The 19,703-nt window shown below is 33.6% G+C and overlaps 1 protein-coding gene across 15 annotated transcripts in view; it reads right to left on the bottom strand.

Annotated features, from left to right (window-relative positions):
* The window catches only part of DLG1 (discs large MAGUK scaffold protein 1), a 253,340-nt gene that overhangs the window by 199,917 nt on the left and 33,720 nt on the right, over positions 1-19,703 (bottom strand). Inside the window, exon 1 of one of the 15 annotated variants that reach the window (XM_032869327.1) lies at positions 17,260-17,720. The exons of the other annotated variants lie outside the window; for them this stretch is intronic. Coding sequence (XP_032725218.1) covers positions 17,260-17,289 — 30 coding nt within the window. The 5' untranslated portion in view covers positions 17,290-17,720. Of the gene's footprint in view, positions 1-17,259; positions 17,721-19,703 lie in introns of those variants that run through there. 15 annotated transcript variants of the gene reach the window in all.

Raw genomic sequence — 19,703 nt, 5'->3', positions numbered from 1 at the left:
AATGTCCACAATAGCCAAACTATGGAAAGAACCTAGATGTCCATCAACAGATCAATGGATAAAGAAGATGTGGTATATATATATACAATGGAATACTATGCAGCCATCAAAAGAAATGAAATCTTGCCATTTGCAATGACGTGGATGGAACCAGAGGGTATTATGCTTAGCAAAGTCAGTCAGTCGGAGAAGGACAACTATCATATTATCTCCCTGACATGAGGAAGTGGAGATTCAATGGGGAAGGGGGTTTAGGGGGGTAGGAAAAGAATAAATGAAACAAGATGGGATCGGGAGGGAGACAAACCAAAAGAGACTCTCAATCTCACAAAACAAACTGAGGGTGGCCGGGGGGAGGGGTGTAAGGAGAGGGTGGTGGGGTTATGGACATTGGGGAGGGTATGTGTTATAGTGAGTGCTGTGAAGTGTGTAAACCTGGCGCTTCACAGACCTGTACCCCTGGGGCTAATAATACATTATATGTTTATAAAAAAATTAAAAAATTTTTAAAAAAAAGAGTTTTCCAGACAAGCAAAAGCTAAAAGGAATTCATCACCACTAATCTGGATTTACAAGGCCTTCTTTAAGCTGAAAAGAAAGGGCACTACAAGAGAACATATGAAAGTAAAAATCTCACTGGTAAAGGTAAATATATGGTAAAGGTAGTGGGGTATTCACTTATAAAACTAACATGAAGGTTAAAAGACATAACTAGTAAAAATAACCAGAACAATTAATTAGAGTACACAAAATAAAAGGATGTAAAATGTGACATCAAAAACATAAATGGGGTAGAGTAAAAATGCAAACACAGAATACATTCAAACCTAATCTGATGTCAACTGAAAATAGACTGTTATATACATAGGCTGTTCTATTTGAGTTACATGGTAACCATAAGCAAAAAAGCTACTAGATACACAAAAAATAATTAGAAAAAAATCTAAGCACCACACTAAAGAATCACAAGGGAAGAAAGCAGAAGAAAGGAACGGAGGAACTACAAAATAGCCAGAAAACAATGAACAAAATGGCACTAAGTACATAACTATTGATAATTACTCTAAAATATAAATGAACGAAATCCTCAAGTCAAAAGATACTGGGTGGATGAATGGGTAAAAATACAAAACCCATCTAACATGTGGTCTACAAGAGACTTACTCTAGATGGAAGGATACACAGAGACAAAGTAAAGGGATGGAAGAAGAGTTTCATACAAATGGAAACCAAAAGAAAGGTGGGATTCGCTATACTTTATCAGACAAATATACTTTAAAACAAAGAGTGTAATAAAAAACAAAGATAGGCATTACATAATGATAAAGGAGTCATTCCAACAAGAAAATATGACTTACAAACATTTATGCATACAATATAGGTGTACCTAATATATAAAGCAAATAGTAACAGATCTAAAAGGGAGAAACTGACAGCAACAGAATAGTAGGGAATTTAATATCACAATTACGTTGACGGCTGGATCCTTCAGAAAGAAAATCAATATGGAAACATTGGCCCTAAATGAAACATCAGACCAGATGGGCTTTCTCTCCTTCCCCTTATCCCTCCCCCCTTTCTCTGCTCCCTCTACACATACACACACATAGACATTCCATCCCAAAGCAGCAGAATACACATTCTTCTCAAGTACACCTGGAACATTCTATAGGATACATCATGTTAGACCACAAAACAAATCTCAATAAATTTGAAAATACTGAAATCATAGCAAGTATCTTTTCTGAACATAATGGTATGACACTAGAAATCAATTACCAGAAGAAAACTGGGAAAATCACAAATATGTGGAGATTAAACAACGAGCTACTGAATAACCAAGGGGGTCAACAAAGAAATCAAATGGGAAATTTAAAACAAAACAAAACAAAACAAAAAACCTTGAAACAATTGAAATGGCACTACAACATACCAAAATCTATGTGTGAAAATACTAAAGAAAAAAAGGAAAAGAAAAAAGAACCCATGGGGAGCTCTCATCTCCACCCATTCAATCTCAACTCAGACCCAACAGGAAGAGATAGACCTATGTGTATTACTTTACTATGCCAACAGGAGGAAGAAAATTTTTCACCCTCCCCCACCACAGCAACACAACCAGACAATAAGAGGCTGTCACAATTCAACCAATGAAAAGCCACTATTCTTCACACCCCCAATTTACTCCAGTGAATTTTTTTTTGTTCACAACAGCCCTCCTGACTTCCCCTTTCATTTATAAAAGAGAATCCCTCTCTCTTGTTCTACAGACCCGCCCATGATTTTATTTGTAGCTTCCAAGTCTTCGTTTGCAATTCTTACTATTCCTAAACAAAACCATTTTTGCTATTAAATTAAGTAGTAGTTTTATTTTTCAGGTTAACATAATAGGTTCAGCAAAAGCAGTTCCAAGCAGAAAACTCACAGCAATACAGGCCTAACTTAAGGAACAAAAAAATTTTGAATAAATAATCTAACTTTATACCTTAACTAGAAAAGGAAGAACAACCAAAGCCCAAACCAGTAGAAGAAAGGAAGTAATAAAGATTTGAACTAAATAAATGAAAGAGACTGAAAGACAATAAAGATCAATGAAACTGAGGGCTGATTCTTTGCAAAGATAATATTGACAACCTTTTAGCTAGACTCTTTAAGAAAAAAAAAAGAGGGCTCAAATGAATAAAATCAGAAATGAAAGAGAAGTTTAAAATGACACCAAATAAATGCAAAGGATCATAAGAGACTATTCTGCAAAATTAAACACCAACAAACTAAACAACCTAGAAGAAATGGCTAAGTTCCTAGAAACATACAATCTTCCAAGACTGAGTCTGGAAGAAATAAAAAATGTTAATAATCAATTACTAGTAAAAGGATTGACTCAGTAATCAAAAATCTCCCAACAAAGAAAAGTTCAAGACCAGATGGCTTCAGTGGTAAATTCTACCAAACATTCAAAGATTTACTACTACCCTCTTCAAACTCTTCCCAAAAACTAAAGAGGATGGAATGTTTCCAAATTCATTTTATGAGAGCAGGATTACTCTAATACCTAAACCAGACAAATATACCATGAGAAAAAAAAGAAAATTACAGGCCATTATCTGTGCTGAATATAGATGTGAAAATACTCCAAATACTAGCACAATGAATTCAAGAATACATTAAAAGGATCATACACCATAATCAAGTAACATTTATTCCAGAAATGCAAGGACGGGTCAATATCCCTAACTCCATTAACATGATACACCACATTAATAAAATGAAGGATTAAAACCAGATGATCAATAGATGCAGAAAAATCATTTGACAAAATTCAACATAGATTTATGATAAAAACTTCAACAAAGTAGGTATAGAGGGAATGTACTTCAACATAATATAGGCCACATATGACAAACCCAGAGCTAACCTCATACTCGATGGTGAAAATCTGAAGGCCTTTCCCCTAAGATCAATAGAAGACCATTCTTGCCACCTTTATTCAACACAGTACTGAAAGTCCTAGCCAGAAAAATTAAGCAGAAAAAGAAATAAAAGACATCCAAATTGGAAAGAAAGTAGTAAAACTCCATTTGCAGATGACATGATTCTATAAATAGAAAATGCCACAAAAAAAAAACTATTAGAATAAACAAATTTGGTAAAGCCAGAGTATAAAATCAATATGCAAAAATCTGTTGTGTTTTTATATACTAACAAACTATCATAAAGATAATTTAAGAAAACAATCATATTTACAACTACATCAAAAAAAATACCTAGAGATAAATTTAACCAAGGAGGTGAAAGACCTGTACACTAAAAACTATAAGACACTGATAAAAGAAACTGGAGAAGAACTGACACGATTAATGGGAAGATATTCAATGCTCATGGACTGGAAGAATTAATATTGTTAAAATGCCCATACTACCCAAAGCAATCTACAGGGTCAATGCAATCTCCATCAAAATTCCAATGGCATTCTTCACAGAAATAGAACACATAATCCTAAAATTTGTATGGAACCACAAAAGATCCTAAATAGCCAAAGCAATCTTATAAAAGAACAAAGCTGGAGGTATCATGCACCCTGACTTCAAACTCCATTACAAGATTATAATCATCATAACAATATGGTATTGGCATAAAAACAGACTCATAGATCATAGAAAAACATTACATAATTATAAAAAGGTTATTTTGCAAAGACTCGACATAGCCATCCTAAATCTAAATGTGCATATACCCAACAACAAAGGTACGAAGTGTGTGAAGCACAAACAGACAAAACTAAGGACAAGCTGACAAATCCAAATTATACTTGGAGACGTCAACAACCTTCTCTCTACAAATGACAGAACCACAAAGAAAATCAGGAAAGATAAAGAAAAATTCAACACCACCAGTAATTAGGATTTAATAAATTTATTTATAGAACACTCTACCCAACAATAGAATACACACCCTTTCAAGTGCCCAGAAAACATATATAAAAACAGACTATCTATATTTTGGTTGTAAGATAAACCTTAACAAATTTAAAAGAAGTGTAATCAAACATAGTGTGTTCTCTGACCACGATGGAATCAAAGTGGAAATTAACAACAGAAAGATAGCAGGAAAAACCTCCAAACACTTGGAAACAAAATAATACACTTCTAAATAATCCAAGGATGAAAGGGGCAATCGTGAAAAAATCCATTGAAATAAAGGAAAACAAAAATACAACATATCAAAATATGTTAGAAACAGCTAAAACAGTGGTGACAGGGAAATTTACAGCACTAATACAGACTTAAGAGGAAAAAAATCTCAAATTAATAATCTATTAAGCGCCCACCTCTAGAGGGAAAAAAAGAGCAAAATAACCCAAAGCAAGCAGAAGGAAAGAAAACAAAGATAAAGCAGAAAGCAATAAAACTGAAAACAGAAAAAGAAATCAATGAAACAGAGAGCTGGTTCAGTGAAATAATCAGTAAAAATGACAAATACTAGTAAGACTAACAAACAAACAAAAAGAATTTCTCAATTAATTTTATGAAGCTTGCATTACCCTCATTACAAAACCAGTTTATCTGGATAACAAAAACTAGACACGGTACAAAAAAAGAAAACCGCAGACCAATAACCCTCATGAATATATAAACAAAGATCTTTAAAAAAATATTAACAAATAAAATTCAGCAACAGACAACAAGTGTTTAAACCATGACTAACAGATTATTGCAGGAATTCAAGCCCGGTTCAATATTTGAAAATCAATCAGTGTGATCATCCATATTAACAGGTTAAAGAAGAAAAATGACATGATAACATCAATCAATGCAGAAAAAACATCTAACAAAATCAACATCCATTCATGATTCATGATAAAAACTCAGGAAAAAAAGTGGGGGAAATAGAGGCAAACTTGCTCAACTTGAAAAAGAACAGCTATTATTTACTGTAAGTTTTTATATTAGTTTTATATATATAAGTTTTATATATACATATATATATATATAAAATAATAAATTGTGGAAGTCTGAATGTTTTTCTCCTAATACTGGGAACAGAGGAGGATGTCTGCTTTTACTATTCTTACTCTACACAGTGCTAGAAGTTCTAGCCAATGTAATAAGGCAATGAAAGGAAATAAAGGCATAGAGGATAGAAAGAAGAAATAAAACTGTCCCAATTTTCAGTGTTGTCTCAAATTATCTACAAAGAAACTCTTAAAGTAGTAGGTTGAGTTCAGTGAGATCACAGGATACAAGACAACAATACAAAAGTCAACCGTATTTTTACATAATAGCAATGAACATGTGAATATTGAATTCAAAAACACAGTGTCATTGGGGCTCCTGGGTGGCTCAAGTAGTTAAGTGTCTGACTCTTGATCTCAAGTTCATTAGTTCAAGCCCCACACAGAGCTCCACCCTGGGTGTGGAGCTGATATAAAAAAAAATTACAGTATCATTTACAATCACTCAAAACAAAAGTGACACACAATGTGTAAATCTAATAAAAGTGATCAGACTTGTACACTAAAAACTACAAAATGCTGATGAAAGAAATTAAGGATAAGTTAAATAGAGAGCCATACCATGTTTCATAGACTGGAAGACTCAACCAACATCTTTACTACCAATAGTAATGGTATGGCTCTCTATAGTAAAGATGTTAATTTTCACCAAATCAATTTACATATTTAACACAATTAAAATCCAATCAAAATCCCAAGACATTTGTAGGTTACTATAAAATTTGGAAAGACAGGGGTGCCTGGGTAGCTCAGCCATTAAGCATCTGCCTTTGGCTCAGGTCATGATCCCAGAGTCCTGAGATCGAACCCCGCGCATCAGGCTCCCTGCTCTGCAGGAAGCTGCTTCTCCTTCTCCCACTCCCCTTGCTTGTTTCTCTCTCTTGCTATCTCTCTCTCTGTCAAATAAATAAAATTAATAATAAAATAAAATTTAGAAGGACAAGGAAACTAGAAAAACTAAGACAATTTTGAAAAAAAATGGATGAGATCAAGTCTATCCAATTTCAAAACATGTATGTAGCTACATTAATCAAGACTGTGTGGTATTTGTGGTGAATAAACACATAAATCAATGGAACTGAACAGCTCTATACAATGCCTAACCAATTTATGACAAATCTGTAAGAGCAATTCAACAGAGGAAAGATAGCCTTCTCAACAAATAGTGGTGGAACAAGTGGATATCTACAGAAAAAAGAAAAAGAAAGAACCTCAACCTACGTCCCACATCTTACACAAAAAGTAACTCAAAATAAATCATGGACTTATTTAAAAAAAAAGAAAAGGAAATCTTCAGAACCTGGGACCAGGCAAAGACCGCTTAGATTTGTTACAAAAAGTATGACACATGAAGAAAGTGTTAGTTAATAAAATGGACTTCTCCAAAATTAAAAATTTTTGCTCCATAGGAAAGACCCTAGTAAGAGGATGAAAAGTGAAAAGACAAGCACCAACTGGGAGAAAATGTTTGCAAATGACGTATCTGACAAAGGATCAGTATACTAGATTATGTAAAGGACTCTCAAAATTCAATGGTAAAACAAAAAACAAAAAAAGCCCAAAACAATTAGAACATGGGCAAAAGCCACGAAGAGATATTTCACCAAGAAGAATATACAGATGGCAAATAAGCACATGAAAAGATGTTCAGTATCATTAGCCATTAGGAAAATATAAATTAAAACCACTGACATATCATAACACACTTATGAAAGTGGCTAAAATAAAAAACAGTGACAACACCAAATGCTGATGAGGATATAGAGAAACAGGATCATTCATCCATTGTTGACGGGAATATAATATGGTACAGCCACCCTGGACAGCAGTTTATTAAAAAGCTACGCATGAGGGCACCTGGGTGGCTCAGCTGGTTAAGCGACTGCCTTCAGCTCAGGTCATGATCCCAGAGTCCTGAGATTGAGTCCTGCATTGGGCTCCCAGTTCCATGGGGAGTCTGCTTCTCCCTCTGACCTTCTCCCCCTCATGCTCTCTCTCACGCTCTCAAATAAATAAAATCTTAAAAAAAAAAAAAAGTTACACATGAATGTTAAATAGGAGCTTTATACGTAATAGCCAAAAACTAGAAAAACTCCAATATCCTTCAACAGGTGAGTGGTTAAACAATGTTTCATCCGTATCATGGAACAGCACTCAGCAACAAAAAGGAACAACTACTGATATATACAACAACAATTTTCTGGATGAATCTCCAAAAAAATTGTGCTGACTTTTAAAAAACCAATGCCAAAAGTTTACCTACTTATAATTCCATTTATAAAAAATTTTTGAAATGATAAAATATTAGAAATGGAGTACAGATTAGTAGTAGCTGTGAATTTATGAAGCAGATGGGGGTGGGAGGGAAGTGGGTGTGGCAAAAGCAACTGAGGGATCTTTGTGGTGACGGAAATGTTCTGTATCTTGACTGTATTAATGTTAATATCCTAGTTAGTGATATAATACTACCATTACCATTGCAGGAAATTGGGTAAAGAGCACAGGAGACCTCTGTGTTATTTCTTACAACCACATGAATCTATAATCACCACAAAATTAAAAAGTTTAATCAAGAAAAAAATGGAAATTTCTGAACACAAATTAATCTAAAGAATTCAAATCCCAAAGAAATGTGAGCCTTTTCTTAAGAAGGCAGACACTTATATAAATGAAGCAAGTTTAGGCAAGAGGAGGCAAAGGACTGGGCCTGATCCAGGTTAAGAAACTCTGCTGGGGTAAGGAGTGGATTTTTTTTTTTTTTTTAATGTAATCTCTATGCCCAACCCGGGGCTCAAACTCAACCCAGGAAATCAAGAGTCACATCCTCTACTGACTAAGCCAGCTAGGTGTCCTAAGGAGTGGAGTTTTTAGTGACAGGTGGGTTGGCCTGACAAGTTAGAACCTGGAAGAGTCTAAAATGGAGAGTTCGTTATCCCCACATCCTGGATCATGCTCCTGGAACATATACTAATGGTAACTGCAGTGGAGGAGGCTGGGACTTGGGATAGAAGAGCAGTCAAACATTTCTATAGTCTCAAAGTTCTTAGAACCTAAAATCCTGCTGGTTGAAAGAATTTACGAAAGACTAGAACTGATCTCACTCTTAATATATTTGAAAATAGCAGTAAGCAAAAAGTAACTAATGTAGCAACCTAGCCCTATACAAATTCAACTCCTAACTGATTAGTTTCATTCTAGCTTCTGGAAAGTGAAAGAACAAGGGTTTAATCTCAATTTTTTTTTTTTTTACACACTATGTAAAGCACACAACAAAAACTTCAAGATACGAGAAAAATCAGTAGAACACAAATAAGGGAAGAGCTATTAAAAGCAGACCCCTAGGAGAACCGCAGATGACAAAGACATTAGAACTAGCACAAGACAAAAACGGCAATTTTAAATATATAAAGTGCATTAAGAGATACTATGTTATTGTATCCACTTTGTATATCCTTCACAATAATGAATTTAAAAAGAAAAATGGAATTCCCAAAAAAGAGCAAATAGACATTCTCAAAGTGAAAAGTACAATAAATGAAATTAAGGAAAACTTATGACCTATGAAAACAAAGTAATTTTAAAATGCTACAGAACTATAATCAATGATATAAAAGAATTTTCAAAATATATTAGATACAAATGATCCCATTGTTCTGTCAAGTCCCCCACCCTTCTCCAGTCCCTCAACATGCATGGCAAATACTACTAATTTACGATAGCAGAAAAATTATCTTTATCTATAAAATTTATTTTTAGTTTGTTTATAAGCTATCAGTACAAACTCTGAATCACACAACCACAAGGAATCAATCTAGCACCTACTTAAGGCTCACCACATAAAATGAGAACCGAAAACTAAACTGAACTTTGTTCCAGGATCCAAGTTTTTTCTAAAAGCAAAAGTGACAATAAACACATTTAATGGGAGTTGGCATTAAGCAATAAATACACTTTAACAACTAAGTTATCAGAATGTTTTATATAATTATACTCCAATCTAATAATACATATACTTTAAAAAATTATCCTACTACAGGTTATCGAGCATTTTTACCTGGCAGTAAAACAATGAACAAACAGTAGAGGGCAGCATTTCTATTTACTATCAAAATTTAGCTTTTAAAAATTTAAAAAAAACTGGTACCTATGTATGTGGACTTTCTTTTAAAAGGTCTCTTTCTTAGCTACTGGCTAACATACTATTTTATAATACAACCTAGCACAACTAAAAATGCCCTCACATACAAATATGAACATTTAAATAAAAGACCGTTATTTCACCCAAAGAAGCCAAATTTTCTATTATAATTCCCAACCAATAAGCCAACAAGTCAACATTTCTCTGGTGATTTATTTTCTACCACTCTATCAGCTACCTAGTTAACAGTTGCTGAGTACCCACTGGAATCACAAATAAGTTTCTATTCCCACATATGGACCATTTCTCTTTACCCATATAAGAAGACCACACAGTAATCACTGAAAGAAGTATCATAGTTATTACATTCATGAACATACGGCAACCAAAGACTCAGCAAGCTGTCTTCAATGAACGAGCATTAACCTAACTTTAATATCTAAGCAGCAAAAGAAGAGGCAGATAAAATATAAACAGGCAGGGGTAGAAGTGTCTTTAAATCCTACCCTTTTTCATTTTCCTTTTATTCCTACTTCCAGAATGCCCTAATGATAGAGCTGTACCTAAACCATCTACCACTCCTAATAAGAACCAGCACACTAGTCATAAAAGGCAAGGAACAGGAATTAGAAAAAAAAAAAAAACCAACAGTGTCAAACACAGAGAATGAGTCAGAGAAAGATTGCTCTGTCCAACTAGAAGGTTATATATTGTATTACTATTTAATACGAATTATAAAAAGATCTAACAATTAGTAAAGTTTTACTATATGGTAGTCATCATTTCACACACTTGACAGGTATGAGCTCAATTAATCTTTAACAACCCTGTAAAGTAGGTGCCATTATTTTCCCCATTTTAGAGATGAGGAAACTTAAACACAGAAGAATTAAGTGCTTTGTCCAGGAATCAAGCATTGGGACTAGAACTCAAAGGTCTCTAGAGCCTGAGCTCTTAAATATTTTTCTTTATTCTCTCTGCCCAAACTAAGTGATATAACTTCAGTTGAGTGATTGCTACAGAATGAAGACTATGAAAAATTTTAAAACAAGAGTAACAAAATAGGAAAAACATTAAGTCTTAGTCCTCATTCACTTGAAAGCCGGATTGTAAAAGGAAAGGGTAGTACCTGAAACACAATCTCTATTATTCCAATTCAGTAGGTCCCAAATAAGGTGAACACCAGATGAGCACTGACTGACTGGATATTAAAAACTAACAAGAAGGTGAAAGTCAAGAAACAAGACAGTATATTCTGGAAAGTTCAAAGAAATTCAGTCATGAATTAGATTAGGACGTCTAATGAGCCCTTCCAGATGTAAATGAAGAACAATTTAAAGAAAACATAGTCAATATAAAATAGGGCATGTTAGCGGGGAAAAGTCTGAAGGTGATAAAAGTTAAGATACTGTGGCAGCAATATTTATGAAAACACTGAAAATGCCCATATCTTTTATACTAGAAATTCCTCACATAAGAATCATGGTTATGGTCAGAGATTAAGCACAAAGTACATCATGTTAAGAGAAAAAAATAGAAATAATTCAAATGCTTACTCATTTAATAAATTATAAAGCATCCAAACAATGGAGTCAAATTTTTTTAGTGGAGTCATTTTAAATGCTATTAGGCGATCACCCAATAATGTGTAAGGATTTTCAAAATATATTAAATACAAATGATCCCATTGTTCTGCCAAGTCCCCTATATTTCTCCAATCCCTCAGCCATGGAAAAGACTACCTGATGGCAGCATTCTTCCTTCAACCTGTTAGAATTCCCAAAACAGAGAGACCTGTGGGCATCCAACACCAACCAGAGTTGGTTTATTTCTATAAATCTATTTCATTTAGTCAAAGGCAGGTAACTTTAGTCAACGGGTGAAGTCATGGAGCAAAACGCTAGGCAAAATTTATGAAATAGGTGAAATGTGCCTTTGATTAACCGAAATCACCTGTTAAGAAGTCTTAAGCGATGAATTTAAAATCCTGCTCCTCAGGCTAGGGAATCAAAAATATTGTCTAGCCTCTTAGTGGGAGTTTATACTAATAGTTGGGAAAGGTTTATAAGGGATAAATTTAACCAGCTTTCCTGCCTCTCTCTTCTGGGCAGGAAACATTCCTTAAGGTGTACTACTTATGTAGAAGGTATTTCTAATACCAAAACACTTTTCTTGGCTAGATAAGTTGATTCTAAAGTTTATGTAGAAAAAAAACAGGAAAAAATCCTCCCCACCTCCTTTTTAAGAAAAGCTCAAAAAAAGAAATCAATGAGAAACAATATATTAGATGCTAAGTCATACTAAAAAGTTTCAATAAGTAAAACACCGTTCGGTTGGTTCATGAACATACAGACCAATGGAACAGAACTGAATGTCTAGAAGTAGATAAAAATACTTAAGATAATTTATTTGTCAGAAAGTGGCATCTCAATTCAGTGGGGATAAATATGGACTTTTTATAAACAACACTGGAACAAATAGGTAACCACTGAAAAAACAGTTCCAAATAATACTATACATCAGGATAATCTTCAAACGGTCCAAAAATTTAAAAATGAAATTCTAGAGTATAAGAGGGGGAAAGAGAAGGGGAAGGAAAAAAACACCTGCAACTCCTATTACAAAGACTAATCTCCTCACTATATAAAGAGCTCCTAAAAATTAAGAAAAAGACCAACAACCCAAAAGAAAAACTGTAATAAATCTTGCTTGAATATGAGATGCAAATTAAAACTACATTTATACATTTCTCACCTAACAAATTGTCAAAAATCCAAAAATTTTAAAATACATTCCATCAACAAAGTTTCAGGGAAATAATCACTTTGATACACTGCTGGTGGGAATGCAAAATAGCACAATTCTAATGGAAGAGAGTTTGGCAATAGCTACTGAAATTACAGATTTCCTTACACTCTAAAGCAGCAATCCTAATATCATACAGATATATCTGTACAAATATAAAATGACATACATACAAAGTTGTTTACCAAAATAGTTTTTAACTGTAAAAGAATGAACTCTGGTGCCCAGCAAAAATACATTTATATATTCTGAATATTTTGGAATTTCTCATGATACACAGTATTAGGCATAGATCCAACTTTCATCTTTCCCCAATTAGAACCAGTTGTTATATGCCATTCACTTAAAAGTTCATGTTTGGTTAAAAAAAAAAAAAAAGTATGATATATTCACTCAATAAAATACTGTTATTTCTGTAAAAATGAATGAGGAAAAGCTCTGTGTGCAAAAATGAAGAACTTCAGGGTATTTTAAGTACGTAAAACTGATGAGGAGCACAAGATTATGAAAAACAAAGGACCTACTGCATAAAGGAGAAATAAAAACATCCAAGATAGGAAAAACAAAAGCAGCTTCTTACGGAGAAAGAAATGAGACATAGTTATATAAACTCTTTAATGACAGTTTTGATACTTGAGTTTATTTTGAGTAATATTTGAGTTTATTGCCCCCTCAAAAAGAAAGGTTTAAAAAATTCAGGAGGAGTAAGTGAAGGGTTGGCTGGTACATGGGAATAGTTGTTATAGATCAGTAATCTAACTCCGTATAAATTAGTTAAAATTAAAATTAGGTTCCCCTGTCAAAATGTCCACATTTCATGTAGTGGTGGATTGGACAGATATATAACATTTATGTCACTGCAAAAAGTTCTATTGGAGTGAAGTTGTTACTTAACGTTAATTTTCAGCCTAGGGATAGAAGTAAGCCCCCCAAAATGAAAAAGGATCTGTCTCTCCCAAATTAGGTATAAAGCACAAGGAAAAAACACACTTTATATGTATATAATCAGTCAACAAATTAGTCAAATACTTAAGTAACTCGTAAGTCAAGTGTCAAGACATTATAAACTAAGAAAAAGGTGGAAAACACTGGGAGACAGGCCGCTTTCTGGATCCTTTTAAATCCATTATAATACAGAGAGATAAATTTTAGTGACAATTTCCAGGATCTCAACATATAACCATATTCAAAATAAGACTTAAAATCCATTATAAAGTAAAATACTCTTCTTCTTTAATCCATAAATTTGGAACATCTGTACCAAAGCTTCATACATTCAACAATTATTTACTGAGTATCCACTCTAAGTAGGTACTCAGACACTTGCTTTGGCATCAGAAATACCTTGGGGAAAAAGATGTCTTACTTTTAAAGCTTACCATACAGTGAGAGAAATATACATTAAAAAAGAATCACATAAATATATGATACAGTGTGTGTTATAAAGGAATAGTAAAGTATACTTACAGAAGTAGAGGAACCTTACTTAATCTTGGGCTTTAAGGTAGGCTTCCTTGAGGAAGTCATATATAGGCTGGAATCTGAAGGGTTAATAAGATTTGGGGTAAGCACTTGCAAACAGAGGAAATTATTCTGCATGAAGATCTCAAAGAGGAAGGAAACACCTCACAGGAATTGGGGGGAAAGAAAAAAAGATCTGATAACAAAAATAATGAAAACCTGGTCTATACCTCCTAAAACAAATGTATTGGGAATCCTTAATTGGAAGAGACTCTCAAGACTCCATGTATCAACTTCAAATACCACCCCAACGGCAGTTAATATGGACTCCAAGTTTTGGAAAATGAGTTAAATAATAAAATAACAACAACTGGTACTGAGTATAAGAGAATCTCCTGAAACATAGAAGTTCCTTTTCTCCTTTCTAAGCTTAATCAAGAACATACAGTATAATTTTCTTTTTCTTTTCAGGTCTTTCTCCTGCCCCCTAAACTTCTGCTAAATGATCCTAAAAGAAACAGAGACAAAGAACATCCTTTTTATACTTGATAAAGAAGCAGTATAACAAAAGATGGAAAAGAACAGAATTCTACTCCAAGAATTCTGGTACTAAAGTTATGGAACTCCCTTCTCTCAGAAGTGAATGGACAGCTGCAAAACCTCTATACTAAAGATTATGAATGCCCACAGCTATAGCTTATACATAGTGCTTTACCACTAACAAAAGAAAACATACCATATATAACAATACTACTAAATCATTCTTGTTGGACCTTGTATATTCCTCCAAATTAATTTTCCTATGTGATAAAGAGTCTGATAAAGCCACACCTATCTGCCTGGCTCCCTGACAATATTAACTTTACCCCAACTGACATACATTTACAAAGAAGCTAGCTAAGAACACAAAAATATACAAACACAAAAATAAGTATCTTTTAGAAAGACATTATGTGAAAAGCACAACATATTGTATCCAAGCTGACTGAACTACATAGAAATCTATGTATGTATATTAATGATAATCATAAATACTGCAATGATAGAAAGACTCAATAGAATTTTTTCCCCTGCAAAATATCTAAATTCAGAACAATATTTTTTAAAACTCAAAGAGAAAATACATTTTTATTTTCATTAAGAGGCAAAACAAACATTAGTATTTAAAACATATTAATCAGAAAAAGAATGTAGAGCTATTTATGATCATCTTAAATTAGTAAATGACATTAATACTACTGTAAATAGAGGCCAAGATCTGGCAGTTCAGTAGCAGTGATGATTTAGTCATCACATCTCACAACCTAGTCATTTGCAAACGTTTTAAAATAAGAGTCTTCATTGTGAAGAACACACAGTTACGAGGGGAAAAAACCCAGAAAACTAATCATCATTGCTTTAGCTCAACCCACATGCCTGTTCTTAAGGGTATCCATGGTAGCAGTGATGCAACATGCCAACCTAGCTCACTGTGCCTACACAAGTGGGAGAAAGGGGAGGCGGATGATGGAAAAAAAATCTCACTTGGAAAGGTGTTTTAGTATTAACATGATAGAATTACATCAACTATATTGTCAGACTTTAAAAACACATATAAAAACCAATAAGCTCTCTAAAGATCAGAAAAGAGAAAAGATCCAAGAGAGAAAACATGAAGCAATTTAGTTGAAAAGAAAATTAAGAATTTTCCTCTTCCTGCTGTAGTCATTAAATGTTCAAGGGTTTTATTTCTAATAATAGATGAAATTATTTAAATTTACTCTTTCAAAAGTAACTACAAATAATGTTTTAGGCTTCCTAATTTCAAACTTACATCTTTTCTCTTTGTTAACAGTTACATAATAAAAATGTATAAAAACTTTACAATATTGATCCCATACTTTAACAACAGCAGCTCTCTTGTTTAGAAAGGGTCAAAGGCAAACATTCTTTTATGAAGAAGGGTAAGAATGAGAGAAGAGCAAGTATTTCAGGTAAGGTGACTATAATATCAAAAATCAAAATCAAAATGAGTGAAGTGATAAAAGGTAAATCACTAGAAGAACTAACCACAGACAACCATGAAAAGAACTCCTGGAGAAAAAGAACCCAAAACCTGTTTTCCAGGCTTTTTGCCCTTTAAACAATGTTTAAGAATATTTAATAAGACATTTTACTTAGAGGTACAAGACATCACCTATAAACAGGATGGGACCAGATAATGGGCATGTTTGTATCTGATTAAAACTCCTGTTTGAACTGTAACTCTTTGAGCAACAGGCAAAGAAAACTAATTTCCACCAATTTTCTTACTTTTCCTTTTGTGAGAAATAATTCACTATACAGGAACAGCATATTCTCAGAATTTACAAATTTACTTTTATTACTGAACATTATTTGACAATCTCAACAATTTTGTCTAACAATCACTGTCATCTTAAGTTACAGAAATAAGAACCAACAAAGTAAACTATTCCATAAAAGACCATGTAAAAATTGAAAATATAAGCATCCTGAATCTTATACAATGACACAATGTCCAAAAACTGGTGCTCAGAAATAAAAGAAACCGAACTTGGGAGATTAAGCAGAGTATGTTGCACTTTGAGGACAATAAGTAAAACAGACTTAAATATAAGTACTTCCTTAAGGAGTACTTCTACAAGTTTAATCATTTTAAATCCAAATCAACATCTTTCCAAAGGCAAAACAATCAGAACTTAACTATTTTTTAATTCTTGAAAAAAAATTAACTATTTTTACAATTGATAGAACAGTCTAGAAACCGTTCTCAAAATGAGTTATACTTTTTTTTTTTTTTAATTTATTTGACAGAGAGAGATCACAAGTGGGCAGAGAGGTGGCGGGGGGGTGGGGTTGGGGGGGGGAGCAGGCCCCCTGATGAGCAGAGTGCCTGATGCGGGGCTCCATCCCAAGACCCTGAGACCATGAACCGAGCCGAAGGCAGATTTAACCCACTGAGCCACCCAGGTGCCCCAAAATGAGTTATACTTTAAACCATTATCATATGTTGGGGCAAAAATTAAAACAGAGGGGGAGAACTTTCATAATATATTTATAAGATTTAAATATAATCAAGGCCTTATAAACCTTTGCTATGGGAAAAAAGCTTCCTATAGATCTCAGAGGGAAACAAAATCCACTCAATACACTATTTTTAGCCATTTAAAACACATTTCAAAATATTACCTTCCCTAAAGAATACAAACTAAGCATCACATGGATTCAACTATTTTTAAATATATAACAATGTTACACTTTGTTTTCAAAATACATTATGAACAAAAAGGCCTCTCACATTCTGTCACTAACAATGAAATGGAGAAAGCATACTATATCTTACCTTTGTGGTTACAATGCACAGGCAATCCATTACTTTACCATTACAATATTTTACACGTAAAGCAGATTACTGCAAACTATTTTAAGTTCCATATGAATAAAAAATTTAAAAATAAAATTAAAAAATGAAGTTGTGAGATAAAACCATAGATAAAAAGTTGTAACTATGATCAGATCTCTCCAGAATCCATTCTTAGAGGTATTAATTTTTCTACTATCCAAAATACAAGAAACCAGAATGTGTCACGTGCCCTACAATCTTCTTTATGTAATCTATATCTGAAGAACTTGAAATTATCCCACAAAACACCGTGGAAGATATCAGGGTTTATTCCATAAGAGTTCACTGCTGCTTCAGATGCTATTTCATTAATCCCTCTTTCCAAGATATGAGGTTGACAAGGAGTCATCTGATGAAATGTTCCACAAAGAGGTTTCCCCGATATAAATTTAAATCTGCTTCTTGCTTGCTACAGTTTGGATATTCAAAAAAAAAAAAAAAACTTCCAAAAAAGAAAAATCACTTAAAAAAATGCAAGCAAACATTTCTTCCACTAAACCATTTCAGCAACTGCAGCTTGCAAAGTAATGACTTTCTCAAGCAGTAATGAATGGAATATTCCATGTGGTATTTTTAAGAAGGGGAGAAGGAAGAACAAAATGCAATAATTTAAAATAGTATGTCTAAAACTTACCTCTTCTCTCTTTACTAAAAAAAAAAACCCAACACTTAACCAATGAAGCCAGATTTTAACTTTAGTGCCTTACTAAATCCATTTTACCTAGTCGTTTAGAAAAAAAAATAAACACCACAAAAAGATAATTATAACTTTGTAACACTTCAAACTCTTCAACAAGACTTTGTTTTAACCCAGCAGTAACCTAACTACTTCTGAATTGTGAATTAATGTCCTATCCTCAAGATCACTGTGAAATATAACTAGATAGGCTGACAGGGGACAAGGAAGAAAGATGCAGCTGGCTTTCAGTCTCACAAGCTTGCCACCTCCCCTTAAAAATGTACAGTTAGGAAGAGAACTACCTGCAATTTCTGTCCATCAGGTTTCCTCATGGTCTACAGGTATTATGAATGACCTCAATTTAAATTACTAAACTGTTGCCATTTGCCTCTTATAACCTAACTTCTACACCTAATGTTTCAGGTATCATGGGCTACATCAGCAACTTTAATTATAAGGGTTACAAGAAAGAGTTAATACATGTATACCACTTATATCTTTCATATAATAAGCATCATCATCATTATTATTGATTGGCTATTAGGTGATAGCTTTTTGTTTCAATCCTAATGGGATACACTTAAGACATATCCAGTGGAAGTTTACCTTGAACAGTCTAACAGGACTACTGCAAGGATTAAACAATACGTGCACAGTACTAAAAGAACTGCCAACCTTGTTAAGTGCTCAATAAATGCCAGTTAGAGCTGTAAATCTATATACATAAATGTGGCTATGGGGGCTTGAGGTGAGCAGAAGTAAATTCCACCATGGGCCAACAAATCCTTTCCCCCATACAGAAGAGAGAGCCTGGTTGGAGATTGAGAGTACCCCCTCTTCCCTTCCTACCACCCCAACAAACTTTTGCTCCTAACATGAAAGAATAAGCCCACTCAAGGCTAACGACTCCACAAATAATTAAACTTTAACATTTTTTAGGAAAAATACTGAAAACAATTTAGATAATAGGCAAAAGAAAGGTATGTGAAACTCTTCAGCTGGTTTCTCCCTTAGTGTTCTGAAATTTATGCAAAAATTTTATGATATCTAAAATAGTCTAGCCCAGAGAGAACACAATCCTAAGTCTGGCAGACCTCCTAACAGTGGAGGTTGAAAATCACCATACCAAGAGTCAGAAACAGACTCTGTTAACTTTAAGTAGCCACCTTCTTTTGGGGCAGGAGGTACGCCTCAGTGTCCCCCTTTATAAAATAAAAAAAACTCAGTAGTTTCTAAGAGTCCTTCCACTTACAAGATTCCTATGTCTCAGTTTCTCAATTCATTGGATTCTAAGTTCTAATGGGGCAAGACTCAACTACCACTTTATCCCTAGCACCTGGTAACCAGAATGTAACATGGGTGCAATAAATATTTGTTGAATTAACAAACAGCCGTTCTAATATCTAAACTATAGGTGATTACAAAATTATAAGAGTTCTTAAATGACCCTGAAAATCAGATACCCCATTTTCCTAGTAAAACCTGATTAAGATAGTTTTGCCAGATCAAATATAAGCCTGTAAGAATACAGATGAAATAATCAGTATCTACTTTAAATTGACTTAATTAATATATATACTTAACAACACATATTATTAAGATAATATGGCTAAAGTATTTTATTCCAGTCACATTCAGAAAACAATTACCATCAAATTCTTCATATTCACCTTAATGTTAGGGTCATCATTGTAATACAGCCACT

Source organism: Lontra canadensis, unplaced genomic scaffold (assembly GCF_010015895.1).
Source record: "Lontra canadensis isolate GAN:19392208 unplaced genomic scaffold, GSC_riverotter_1.0 scaffold38, whole genome shotgun sequence".
In the NCBI taxonomy this organism is placed as follows: Eukaryota; Metazoa; Chordata; class Mammalia; order Carnivora; family Mustelidae; genus Lontra; species Lontra canadensis.
The sequence above is the reverse complement of the archived record's forward strand: the minus strand, read 5'-3'. Positions and strand labels throughout refer to the sequence as shown.